The 13,735-nt window shown below is 44.3% G+C and overlaps 2 protein-coding genes across 12 annotated transcripts in view; one reads left to right on the top strand and one right to left on the bottom strand.

Annotated features, from left to right (window-relative positions):
* Nucleotides 1–13,735, bottom strand: part of rasgrp3 (RAS guanyl releasing protein 3 (calcium and DAG-regulated)) — a 562,943-nt gene that overhangs the window by 139,851 nt on the left and 409,357 nt on the right. The window lies entirely within an intron of this gene.
* Nucleotides 1–13,735, top strand: part of zswim8 (zinc finger, SWIM-type containing 8) — a 58,015-nt gene that overhangs the window by 22,031 nt on the left and 22,249 nt on the right. For both annotated transcript variants that reach the window (XM_025897303.1, XM_013267701.3), the window contains exons 8-16: nt 2,686–2,806; nt 2,974–3,175; nt 5,612–5,787; nt 5,993–7,310; nt 8,868–8,999; nt 9,282–9,461; nt 10,644–10,827; nt 11,382–11,480; nt 11,631–11,755. In XM_025897303.1, coding sequence (XP_025753088.1) covers nt 2,686–2,806; nt 2,974–3,175; nt 5,612–5,787; nt 5,993–7,310; nt 8,868–8,999; nt 9,282–9,461; nt 10,644–10,827; nt 11,382–11,480; nt 11,631–11,755 — 2,537 coding nt within the window. The remainder of the gene's footprint in view (nt 1–2,685; nt 2,807–2,973; nt 3,176–5,611; nt 5,788–5,992; nt 7,311–8,867; nt 9,000–9,281; nt 9,462–10,643; nt 10,828–11,381; nt 11,481–11,630; nt 11,756–13,735) is intronic.

Below are 13,735 nucleotides of genomic sequence, written 5' to 3'. Positions count from 1 at the left end.
TAAAGATGCACAGAAAAGAAGATCAGACACCAACTAGGGAGGATCAGAAGGACAAACGGAACAACATTGTCATCCCTTATGGAGGAGGTTTATCAGAGAATCTCAGGAGAGACTTCTCCAAACACGACATCCCAGTGTACTTCAGACCCAGCCACACAAGAGCCACCTCGACAGGACAAGAGTCGGCGGTCCATCTGCATCTAAAGGACAAAGATCGCTCTTTAGAAGATGCTAATGTCCACTTTTTGAACAGGGAAGACGGATAGTTTGAAAGAGTAGCCATCACATCTTGGGTCATTTGGTCTCAGTAAGTCACATGATCGGGTAGGACAAGGTCCATCCATCCATCCATCTTCATCCGCTTTATCCGAGGCCGGGTCGCGGGGGCAGCAGCCTAAGCAGAGAAGCCCAGACCTCCCTCTCCCCAGCCACCTCCTCCAGCTTATCCGGGGGAACACCAAGGCGTTCCCAGGGCAGCTGAGAGATATAATCTCTCCAGCGTGTCCTGGGTCTGCCCCGGGGCCTCCTCCCGGTGGGACATGCCTGGAACACCTCACCCAGGAGGCATCCTTGTCAGATGCCAGAACCACCTCAACTGGCTCCTTTTGATGTGGAGGAGCAGCGGCTCTACTCTGAGCCCCTTCCGGATGGCCGAACTTCTCACCCTATCTCTAAGGGAGAGGCCAGCCACCCTTCGGAGGAAGCTCATTTCTGCCGCTTGTATCCGCAATCTTGTTCTTTCGGTCACTACCCACAGCTCATGGCCATAGGTGAGGGTAGGGACGTAGATCGACCGGTAAATTGAGAGCTTCGCTTTTACACTCAGCTCCCTCTTCACCACGACGGACCGGTGCAGCGTCCGCATCGCTGCAGCCGCAGCACCAATCCGTCTGTCGATCTCCGGCTCCCTTCTCCCATCACTCGCGAACAAGACCCCGAGATACTTGAACTCCTCCACTTGAGGCAGGAACTCATCCCCGACCCGGAGTGGGCACTCCACCCTTTTCTGGCTGAGAACCATGGCCTCAGATTTGGAGGTGCTGATCCTCATTCCCGCTGCTTCACACTCGGCTGCGAACCGTTCCAGTGCGAGCTGGAGGCCTTCACCCGATGAAGCCAACAGAACCACATCATCCGCAAAAAGCAGAGATGAGATTCTGAGGCCACCGAAGTGAAAGCCCTCCGCCACTTGGCTGCGCCTAGAAATCCTGTTCATAAAAATTATGAACAGAACCAGTGACAAAGGGCAGCCCTGGCGGAGCCCATCACCCACTGGGAACGAGTCCGACTTATTGCCGGCAATGCAAACCAAACTCTTGCAACGGTTGTATAGGGATCGAATGGCCCGTAGCAATGGGCCAGACACCCCATACTCCCGCAACACCTCCCACAGGACACCCCAAGGGACACGGTCGAATGCCTTCTCCAAGTCCACAAAACACATGTAGACTGGTTGGGCAAACTCCCATGCACCCTCAAGTATCCTTGAGAGGATAAAGAGCTGGTCCAGTTTTCCGCGACCAGGATGAAAACCGCATTGTTCCTCCTGTATCCGAGGTTCGACTAGCGGACGAACTCTCCTTTCCAGCACCCTGGCATAGACTTTCCCAGGGAGGCTGAGGAGTGTGATCCCCCTGTAGTTGGAACACACCCTCCGGTCTCCCTTCTTAAAGATGGGGACCACCACCCCGGTCTGCCAGTCCAGGGGTACTGCCCCTGATCTCCACGCAACATTGTAGAGGCGTGTCAACCAGGACAGCCCTACAACGTCCAGAGCCTTCAGGAACTCGGGGCGGACCTCATCAACACCAGGGGCTCTCCCACCAAGGAGTTGTTTAACTGCCTCAGTGACCTCGCCCCCGGAAATTGGCGGGTCATTCCCCTCATCCCCAGACTCTGCTTCCTCCTCGGAAGACGTGTCAGTGGGATTAAGGAGGTCCTCGAAGTATTCCTTCCACCGCCTGACAATTTTCCCAGTCGACGTCAGCAGCGCTCCGCCAGCACTATACACAGTGCAGTTAGAGCACCGCTTTCCCCTCCTGAGACGCCTAACGGTTTGCCAGAATCTCTTCGAGGCAGTCTGAAAGTCTTTTTCCATGGCCTCTCCGAACTCCTCCCACACCCGAGTTTTTGCTTCAGCCACTGCCCGAGCCGCATTCCGCTTGGCCTGTCGATACCTGTCGGCTGCCTCCGGAGTCCCACAGGCTAACCAAGCCCGATAGGACTCCTTCTTCAGCCTGGTGGCTCCCTTCACCTAGGACAAGGTCTCACACCCAAAACCCTGGCTGATTGTGACCCACACCGGTTTTCACACCTTGGCTCGTGTGATTAGGCAGAGGAAAAATAGGGGGTCCACGACATTCTTAGGGACACTCCCAGTAGGGCTTAAAAATCTGTGACTCTCCACCAATTGGTCTTAGAAGTGAAAAAAGCTTCTCAGATGAGAGGTGAAACATTTTCAAGAAACTTAAAGAAGTCCAGACGCTTTTCTTTCCAAGCTCTTTAGACTATTCTTGGAGAAATGAAAGCATTTCTTTAAAACCATGACTGCTCCACATTTTCTTTTCATGGGGAACTCTGATGCCGTTTAATGTTAATGGAAAAGCAAAGACTTTTGTAGTTTATTGTGTAGAGTAGATGTTTTTTCTTAAGGTTAAATTATTTCTGCACAATTTATTTTTGTAGATCCAACAGCAGGCCCTTCAGCATCGGACCAGAGCACCTGGTATTTGGATGAGTCAACCCTCAGTGACAACATCAAAAAGACTCTACACAAGTTCTGTGGGCCTTCACCTGTTGTTTTCAGGTAGGCGTGACTCGTCACACATGATTACCCTTCATGACTCATATGCATATGACGTAGTGTTGGCGTGAAAGTGCTACAGTAAATCTTTTACTGGATATAGTTTGTTTTTTAGTAAATGTACCTCAGCGTTACTTTGCCTAAACCAGCACTACTTGTGTTATCCTCAGTGACGTAAACTCCATGTACCTGTCATCCACTGAGCCACCAGCAGCTGCTGAATGGGCATGTCTGTTGCGACCTTTGAGGGGTAGAGAGCCAGAAGGCATCTGGAACCTTCTGTCCATTGTCAGGGAGATGTTTAAGAGGCGAGACAGCAATGCTGCCCCACTGCTGGAGATTCTCACTGAACAGTGCCTCACCTACGAACAGGTATATTGGTCATTACTCTGAGATGACCTCCAAAAGATGAAAGTAACCCAGTACAAAGAATAGAAGATTGAGACATGGGACCCTTACTTTTAATGTACTGTTAAAGGAAAAAAGTCTGTGAAGCCTTTGCAATTTTCCTTTTTTTAAAAAAGTAGTCCTCAAAGTAGAACAAGACTACAAATAAACTCAACTGAATTGTAAATATCACATTTTCATCAGGCTATATCTTGATGGCAACATACTGCTCCAGAGAAGGCAGTCCAAAGATGCCTTTTCTTGCTTTAGAAATTAGGAAAAACCGCATTCTCTTCATGTATAACAGTATGACTCTGTAGTAAGAGTTGGGGCACTAGGCTGTCCTGTGTCCAGCCAAACATTTGGCACATTATGAAACAAAAAATAAGACAAAAGACGCCCAATGCCTCTAAAATCTGTATTTGGAAAGGATGGAAAAAATCACTCAAAACCATAGCAGCTGGTCTCCTCTGTGCCTAAATGCGTACACAGGGTTGTTAAAGGAGGAGCTGATGCAACACGGTAGCCTGTATCCTGGTTTTTCTAAAATTTAATGACTTAAATTCATAATTGGCACTTTTTTTTTTTTTTTTAAAGTTTACCGTTCCTGAGTTGCATCATTTAAAATGCTGCATACAGTGGCTTGCAAAAGTATTCGGCCCCCTTGAACTTTTCCACATTTTGTCACATTACAGCCACAAACATGAATCAATTTTATTGGAATTCCACGTGAAAGACCAATACAAAGTGGTGTACATGTGAAAAGTGGAACGGAAATCATACATGATTCCAAACATTTTTTACAAATACATAACTGAAAAGTGGGGTGTGTGTAATTATTCAGCCCCCTGAGTCAATACTTTGTAGAACCACCTTTTGCTGCAATTACAGCTGCCAGTCTTTTAGGGTATGTCTCTACCAGCTTTGCACATCTAGAGACTGAAATTCTTGCCCATTCTTCTTTGCAAAACAGCTCCACAACTGCCCTGTGACGGCCTCAGAGGTTGTCTCAGAGAATATTGGGAGCAACAACACCATGAAGTCCAAAGAACACACCAGACAGGTCAGAGATAAAGTTGTTGAGAAATTTAAAGCAGGCTTAGGCTACAAAAAGATTTCCCAAGCCTTGAACATCCCACGGAGCACTGTTCAAGCAATCATTCAGAAATGGAAGGAGTATGGCACAACTGTATAACCTACCAAGACAAGGCCGTCCACCTAAACTCACAGGCCGAACAAGGAGAGCGCTGATCAGAAATGCAGCCAAGAGGCCCATGGTGACTCTGGACGAGCTGCAGAGATCTACAGCTCAGGTGGGGGAATCTGTCCATAGGACAACTATTAGTCGTGCACTGCACAAAGTTGGCCTTTATGGAAGAGTGGCAAGAAGAAAGCCACTGTTAACAGAAAACCATAAGAAGTCCTATTTGCAGTTTGCCACAAGCCATGTGGGGGACACAGCAAACATGTGGAAGAAGGTGCTCTGGTCAGATGAGACCAGAATGGAACTTTTTGACCAAAATGCAAAACGCTATGTGTGGCGGAAAACTAACACTGCACATCACTCTGAACACACCATCCCCGCTGTCAAATATGGTGGTGGCAGCATCATGCTCTGGGGGTGCTTCTCTTCAGCAGGGACAGGGAAGCTGGTCAGAGTTGATGGGAAGATGGATGGAGCCAAATACAGGGCAATCTTGGAAGAAAACCTCTTGGAGTCTGCAAAAGACTTGAGACTGGGGCGGAGGTTCACCTTCCAGCAGGACAACGACCCTAAACATAAAGCCAGGGCAACAATGGAATGGTTTAAAACAAAACATATCCATGTGTTAGAATGGCCCAGTCAAAGTCCAGATCTAAATCCAATCAAGAATCTGTGGCAAGATCTGAAAACTGCTGTTCACAAACGCTGTCCATCTAATCTGACTGAGCTGGAGCTGTTTTGCAAAGAAGAATGGGCAAGGATTTCAGTCTCTAGATGTGCAAAGCTGGTAGAGACAGACCCTAAAAGACTGGCAGCTGGAATTGCAGCAAAAGGTGGTTCTACAAAGTATTGACTCAGGGGGCTGAATAATTACGCACACCCCACTTTTCAGTTATTTATTTGTAAAAAATGTTTGGAATCATGTATGATTTTCGTTCCACTTCTCACGTGTACACCACTTTGTATTGGTCTTTCACGTGGAATTCCAGTAAAATTGATTCATGTTTGTGGCTGTAATGTGACAAAATGTGGAAAAGTTCAAGGGGGCCGAATACTTTTGCAAGCCACTGTATATCCTATGCATAAAGGATAGGATATGAATTTTCACAGCACCCAACATTCTTTGGAAACAGGGATGTACATTTCATATATTTGGTATGAAATCATTATGTACACATTACACTGATTTTCACACACACTTGTCTGTGTCTATTCAGATCATCAGCTGGTGGTATAGCGTTCGCACATCAGCGTCACACAGCAGTGCTAGTGGCCATACTGGCCGGAGCAACGGACAGTCGGAAGTAGCCGCTCATGCCTGTGCAAGCATGTGTGATGAGATGGTGGTTCTTTGGAGGCTGGCAGTGCTCGACCCCACTATGAGCCCCTGCAGGTCAGACCACAGACACCGTGCTACATACTGGTCATGGATTGGTTCAACTGTCACAGAATTTACTCATGCAGTATAAATTCCATTATAAAAATAGCCTCTGCTAGCACATTTATCACTAATTGTGTTAAACTACATATTCAGGGTGGCAGTGAATATGAAGTAGCAATTCATGTGAAATATAAAGACTATGGACATTCTCTTCTAGGCGTTTGGAACTGGCCGGTCAGCTGAGGCAGTGGCACCTGAAAGTTATAGAGATAGTGAAGCGGGGACAGCATCGCAAGTCCCTGGATAAACTGTTTCAAGGCTTTAAACCTGCTGTGGAGTCCTGCTATTTCAACTGGGAGGTGGCCTACCCATTGGATGGCATTACCTACTGCAGTGCAGATAAGAAGAGTGCCACGTTCTGCTGGTCCAGGGCAATGCTGCACCAGAGAGGAATCAAGTCGCCTGCAGGAGGTGGTGTTGACTCTTCTGAATCAGGGGCTAGAGCTGAAGGCGGACCTGCAGGAGAGTATAAAGGCAGGGCAAATAGTAACTCCACACAACAGGAGGTAGCAGTGCGACCAAAGGAGACCATTCTGACCAAGAGGAAGGGTCTGTCAGTGAGTGGAGGTGGAGGGATGCTTGTTCGACTGGGAGGGGGTGTCTCACTATCCCTAGAAGATGGAGGAGGAAAGTGCATGTACAAAGGGCCGGGTTCCTCCTCTGGAGGGAAGTTGAAACTGACTCAGGGAGGTGGGAAGGGGGCAACTGGAGGAGGACCTGGTGGTGGTGGTGGAGGTGGAGGATTAGGAAGTAGTAAGCATACAAGTGCCAAACGCAGAACTAGTAGTGAAGATAGCTCCTTGGAGCCAGACTTGGCAGAGCTCAGTCTTGATGACGGCTGCAATCTGGCTTTGGGGGCTGAGGCTAGTAACACTTTTGAGTTTCTCCCACCACCACCAGAGATGTTGCCCTCTCCAAGTCCGCTGCTTCGAGATTCACGGAAGTGCAACAGTGGAGGGAGCAAGATTTTTGAAACCAAGCACAGCAGCCATGACTCTGCAGCAATTGCTGCTGCAGAGTCTGCTCCACCTTGTTTCCCTTTGAAAGAGAATGGAGTGATAGTTGTGGGCATGCCCAGCACAGCAGAAAAGGAAGCCGAGGTGGAGCCTGCACTAAACAGAGATGAAGATGTAGATTCAGCTGGTAGTAACCAGCCTTTAATTTCAGCAGTTGCAGTGAGATCAGGCACCCCTCAAACATCTTCTAAGCCAGTGCTGGGCTGCAAAGAGTTGGTGTCTGCTGCAGCAGTAGCAGGAAGTGGAGCAGGAGTGGTAGGTGGAGCAGCTCCTCAAGGAGCAGAAGCTGTACGTGGAGCTGCTGAAGGAGAAGCTGTGGGTGAAGATGACTACCAGGCATACTATCTGAGTGCTGCCTCAGAAGAGGGTGTAGACAGACAGCTAGCTGACAACCATCAGGAGGAGGAGCCAGACATCTTTGCAGGGATCAAACCACTGGAGCAGGAGGGACGCATGGAGGTAAGTAAGTCCAAAGACACAGTTTTAACCATGGAAACTCAACAACAAAGGAAAGCAGTTCACTGCGAAAGTAAGAGCATGAAATAAACATTCGATACAAGGATGTGCAAAAATACATAGTTATCTACCAGTACAGTAAAATTACACTTTGTAGACTTTCTTAAATTAACAAAATATCTAAACTTGAGAGGTTAGAAATTCATGACTATAAGTAAGCTAGCCTGTCCAATAAACTCAAGATTAGCTTTTAAGATAACTTTTTACAGTATGTCAGTTTCTCTTTTTGAATGAAAGCATCTTACAATTAGAGCCAGCAAATCTATGATTTTTTTTTTTCTGCACTCATGTAGATTTGTTGAACATCAGAGGTTAATAATAATCCTTTGCCATTTTAAAAAATAAGGCCCAGTGTGTTGTGGTTACATCGTTCAGTCACAAAAGATTTAAAGATTAAACACTGGGACTTCATTGATAAGTTGGCATTTGGAAGAACTTTTAAAATGATAATGTCTGCTAAGATATTATATATATATATTGGCATACGCAAGCAGTTGTAAAAAGGTTTGTGTATCCCCTGAAGTTACCAACATAAACATACACCACTTAACTAACACAAAAACAGTTGCACTTTTCATGCCTTTGCAAAAGTGCCTAATGTTTAACACCCCCATACCATCAGAGTTCTGGCTGAACTGAAGCAACCACTAATAACAAGATGGGTGCTCACCCTCCTTTTAAGCCTGGAGCCAGAAATGAATTTTAATCTAAATTCCAGAATGAATTTAAAACGATTTTCAAATCACCCTTGTCCCTTACACTATGATTTTGCTAGACTGATCAAGTGTTTTGATGATATTATATATAATATGATACTATATATTGTGGATACTGAGATAATTGTACATTATGCAACATCAATATCAAGTAAGAATTTTATGTTGATATCATAGGTGTGTCTACTAAAAATCTCATGTTTCCTGAAAATCTTGTGAATGCAATAAGTTAGACAGGATGTTATCTAGGATTTTGATATTGATACCATAGGTATGTCTGCTAGGAGGCTGAAGGGTACTGCTGGCTGCACTAGTAGCTTTGCAGATTAGTGACCCTCTGCCTGTCTTTACTTCTGAGACATTCTGGTTCTCGAAGATGCTTTTTCTTATATCTGATCACATTATTCTCCCGTTGTCAATTAACCTAGTTAGTTGCAAAATGTTCCTCTAGCCTTCTAGCCTCTTGTTGGCTGCCCCAACTTTTTCGTGATGTGTTGCTGCCATCAAAAAACTTAAAACATAAATACATAAAAATTAACTACTATTTTTCATTAAATGGTAAAATGTCTCACGTTAAACATGATCTTTTGTGAATCAAATATGTTTGAAATTTCCAAATAACTGTGGAATTAACAAATGTTTCATAGTGTGAAATTATGTGGGTGTTTCTTCCATCTGGGAGCTTCCTTAACATACACTAAAAACAGCTGGTAGTAGCTATGGTTACGGTTAATATAATCTCCAGGATTTCAGTTAAAGGTCATCAGTCTACTATTGTGTACAGGTGCTGTTTGCATGTGCTGAAGCCCTCCATGCACATGGGTACAGTAACGAGGCATGCAGGCTGGCTGTGGAGCTGGCTCGAGACCTCTTGGCCAACCCTCCAGATTTGAAAGTGGAGCAGCCACAGACTAAGGTAGACACAGTCCCAGTGCCCATTACCCTGAAACACATTCTCCTATGTCAGATAGCTCATCTGACCCTCTGATAAATTGTCTGTCTTCCAATCTCATCAATCATCATCTTGAACTGTACACCTGAATATTAAGCGTTCTTCAAGAATGAGAGCAACCAGGTTCTTCTCGTGTCTGCTTTATAACAACTGTTAATGTGTCAGTTGCCCAAATGACTGGCAATTAACTAGCTAAAAGTTGTATTATTTCATCTCCTAAAATCATTGTCATTACCTGTTTGTTAGGGGAAGAAGAGCAAGGTGTCAACCACCCGCCAGACACAGGTAGCCACTAAGACACTGTCGAAAGCTGCCTTCCTCCTGACAGTTCTCAGTGAGCGACTGGAACTCCACAATCTGGCCTTCAACACTGGCATGTTCTCACTGGAACTCCAGAGACCACCAGCATCTACCAAAGCTCTAGAGGTGTTACTCTCTCTCTCTTCTCTCTCTCTCACTCACTCTTACTCACTCTTACTTACTCTTACTTACTCATAACACACACACACACACACACACACACACACACACACACACACACACACACACACAAAGTTCCTCCCAGTGTGTTGATCAAAGTGTGAATGTGTGTCAGTGTTGGATGGAAAGCACTTTTTCGTCGAACAAAAAGTTTTTCTATGAATGAAAGTGCTCCAGTAGAGTACAAAAGTACTATATAAACAGCAGTTCATTTACCTTAACCTTATTCTTTTATTTATCTTCACTTAACCTACAAAACATCTTAAAAGTTGATTGAATTGGCAGGTTGTAGAATTTGGTTTACAAGTGTTCAATCCAAAATACTGCATTTTTCCCAAATTTGGGAATTTGTTTTTTTTTACTACTCATATAATATTCATTGTCATAATAAAATGATATCTGGTTGATAACTGCCAGAGAGATGTATTGTAATATATAGGGTGATATCATATGGTCTGACAGACTTCCTGTGTCTGGCCACTTTGTGCCGTGGAGTTGAATCAGTCTGTTAGAGAGGGTGCTCCTCTGGCAGCAGAGGGTAGTCAGGATTATCAGTAAATAACAGTGTTCAGTGACATCCTTTCTACTACAGCTTCAAACGTGCAGTCTGCAGCTAGTTGACATTGCCAGCCTTCTTGACATTATTCAGTCAGTTGGTGTCACCAGCTCCAGTGGCCCGCCTCCAGCAGACCAGACATTGTACTGTTAATGTGATTTTAGTCATATACAGTATGCTTAATTGTGGGTAAAGTGAGAGAAATCATGGTTATGTAAAGTACTGTATCAAAGTTCCCAAAAGATGATTCTGTTCATCTGGACGTAGAGTTTTCAGTGGGAGAAACGTTTCGTCAGTCATCCAGGTGACTTCTTCAGTCTCTGCTGACTGCAGGTTTCCCCAAACTTATAAACAGTACATCTGCACGACGAGTGAAACCAGCACCACTGAATGATCAATGGGCTGTGAAGTCAGTTCCTTTATTAATATGCAAATTGTCATGACCATTCATCAGTAAAAAAAATATTTGGGGGTAAAATGCTCATCAACATTGGGACCAAATTAAAAGTTTAGCTTTTAAAACAAAAGTAAATGTATCATATGCACTGACTTCATGTGTCTGGACTAATCAGGTGAAGCTGGCCTACCAGGAGTCAGAGGTGGTTGCTCTGTTGAAGAAGATCCCTCTGGGTCTGGTAGAGATGTCTGCCATCAGAGAGCGAGCAGAGCAGCTCCGGGATGGAAACTTTTGTGATTACAGACCTGTGCTACCTCTCATGTTGGCCAGCTTCATCTTCGATGTACTGTGTACCCCAGGTATGCACCGGTAATCTTAACTTTAATGGTAGTTTTCATGTGTTTCACTTGAAATGGTCAAAGCAATTCTAGTTTTCTTGTCATATATGTTTGGGATGTAAAGATAACCATGCCATTGTCTCATGGCTGCTTACCCAAAGAAGATCAAATATTTTCTTAAAAGTCTAAATCAAATCCTTATACTAAGGTTTTAGTTTTATTATATGTATTCAGCTTTTTTGCCTTTATTTGACAGTTGTGATGGAGACAGAAATGATGGGGAATTGTTAATCACTTAAGCAGGATTTTTAGCTTGATTCAAATACAATAAAATAAAAATAAATAATACAAGACTAAAGAATTCTAAGTATTCTGTTAAATTCCCTTTTTCTATGTAATGTGAAAGTGAACATCTCTTGGCCACCAGCTTTATTTGTAGTGTACTGAGCGATGAAGCTTTGTGTTGAATGAACGAAGATGCTCATATCGTTTTTTTTAGTAACAGTCTGTGGAATTTTAAAGCAGATTGACTGAATTCATGTCCCTTTCACTTTTCTCCATACTGTTTTGTGCAGTTGTGTCTCCAACAGGTTCCCGTCCACCAAGCCGCAACCGCAACAATGAGATGCCTGGAGATGAGGAGCTGGGTTTTGAGGCTGCTGTTGCTGCACTTGGTACATTTATTCACCAATTGATTGGTTTTGTTCCTCTCAGTGTTCATCAGCAACTTCTTCTCCAACCTCACTACTTATTTTTCCTGCTCACTGTTTCCCACAAATGTTCAATTGTAACCCTTGTTGTGTGTCCACCCTCTGTGACTGCAGGTATGAAAACCACAGTCAGCGAGGCAGAGCATCCTCTGCTATGTGAAGGAACTAGACGAGTGAAGGGTGACCTGGCTCTGGCTCTCATGATCACCTATAAGGACGACCAGAGCAAGCTCAAGAAGGTAACAGCTACATTATAGCATTTTAGAACATGTTCAGAAGACGTCCCGTCCAACCGCATATCAATTCTACACCTGTTAGAGTCACAGTGGAACTCAGCAGGAGTGCAGCACCACACATGGTTCAGTATTTATTGTGACCCTGAATTTTAGAGTCATGGCCAGTTTATTCATTTTATACATTTAAAAAAAACAAGAAGGAAAGAAAATTGTCCAAAGTAATTAATTGGCCTGTTACTGGATGTAACTGGAAGAGACTATACTAATTAAAAGGTGAGTGGTTCGATCCCCAGCTCCGTCCACGTTTTGTTGGGCAAGATACTAAGTCCTCAAATTGCAGAAAAAAGAACTATATAACAGTCCAATTACTATTGTTCCCCCTCTCATTCCAAATACATCGACATTCCAACTATCAGAAATCCCAAAACCAAAATAACTCATGGGTGTTTTTTCAGTATTAAATTTACTAAAGTTCCTATAGTTGCTAAACCGTGTGCAGCAAACCTTAGTAAATCACAGATGTCTGTGCCGTAAAAGAGAAACTCCTAAAAACACATGCGTGATAAGCCTAGCCACCAAAATACCTGCTGTGTGTTCACACTTTACTGTCACAACCTGACAATAGATGTACCTCAATTCCAACATTATCTTTTTCTACATTTTTGAAAAATTACTGGCATACAGTTTAACAAATAAAAAAAGGGAGTGAGTGCTTTTAATACAGGTAAGGACCCTCCACATAGGACGCAGCATGCGCAGAGCTGCTCTCTGAAACCCATTCATGTCTATTGCTTGCACAGTGAAGGAAAGTGTTCTTTGTGTATCCGAGTCCAGTAAACATTAACACAGGTTTACATGCATACAGTGACCTCCATCTTCATAGTTGAGATAGTTACAAAGCTTTCTTCTTCAATAAATGAGCGATACATTTTTAAAAAAAATTAAACATTTGATCATAATACAACACAAACTCTCGTGGAGGATACAAAGTCAGAGATACATGTTTTAAAATGACCAGGAAATGACAAGAAGCAGGTGCATCTAGTACATGTAGAGCGGCCACAAAAAAAATGTCATACAAGCAGAGCGCAGCAGCCAGTGCAACGCAAAGTTTGGGTTCTTCACTCTAGTTGGCAGTCAGCCGCATTCTATGTGAAAGGGCCTTTATTGTTTGACTTAAATACACTGACGGGCCAGAATGTAAAAGTAAATGTTTTGTGTTACGACACTGTACAGGTCAGCTGTTTCACACAGATTTCAGGCCCACCCACCTCTGGTTGGATCCTGCCTCCACCTGAACTGTTAGATATATGTGTACCTATAACTTTAACTCTGTGAAAAGTGGTAGAATTAAAAGTTCAGCAGAGAATACCTGAGGAAGAGCGATGGCAGCTATCCCAAAAAAAAAAGCATGAAAAAGAAGAGTCATCCAGGGAGGAGAGCTATAGATGGTCAGTCAGACAACTCTTACATTGAGTCTGACATTTGATTACTTTGCTAACAAGTTTAACAGGAGTCAAAGGAGTTTGCAAAGAAAAGCGTCTGGACTTCTTTAAGTTGCTTGAAGACGTTTCACCTCTCATCCGAGAAGCTTCTTCAGTTCTAAGGTCAAATGGCCGAGAGTCCCAGATTTAAACCCAGTGGGAGTATCCCCCCAAAGAGGGACAAAGGACCCCCTGGTGATCCTCTAATCACATGAGCCAAGGTGTGAAAGCGGGTGTGGGACCTAATCAGCCAGGGTTTCGGGTGAGCTCATTGTGAAACCTGGCCCCACCTTGTCATGTGAATTCCTGAGGTCAGATGGCCCAGGATGTGAGTGGGCGTAAAGGCGTCTGGGGAGGGAACTCAAAACTGGATTATAGATGGCAGACAGTTGGTGTCGTAAACCACCGCCTCTGTTCAAAGATGGTCGCTCACAGTGGACATAGATGGCCTCTTTCACTCCTCTTTCAAACCATCTGTCCTCTCTGTCCAAAATGTGAA

Source organism: Oreochromis niloticus, linkage group LG13, assembly GCF_001858045.2.
Source record: "Oreochromis niloticus isolate F11D_XX linkage group LG13, O_niloticus_UMD_NMBU, whole genome shotgun sequence".
Taxonomy (NCBI): domain Eukaryota; kingdom Metazoa; phylum Chordata; class Actinopteri; order Cichliformes; family Cichlidae; genus Oreochromis; species Oreochromis niloticus.
Note: the sequence above shows the minus strand (reverse complement) of the source record. Positions and strands in the feature narration are given on the sequence as shown.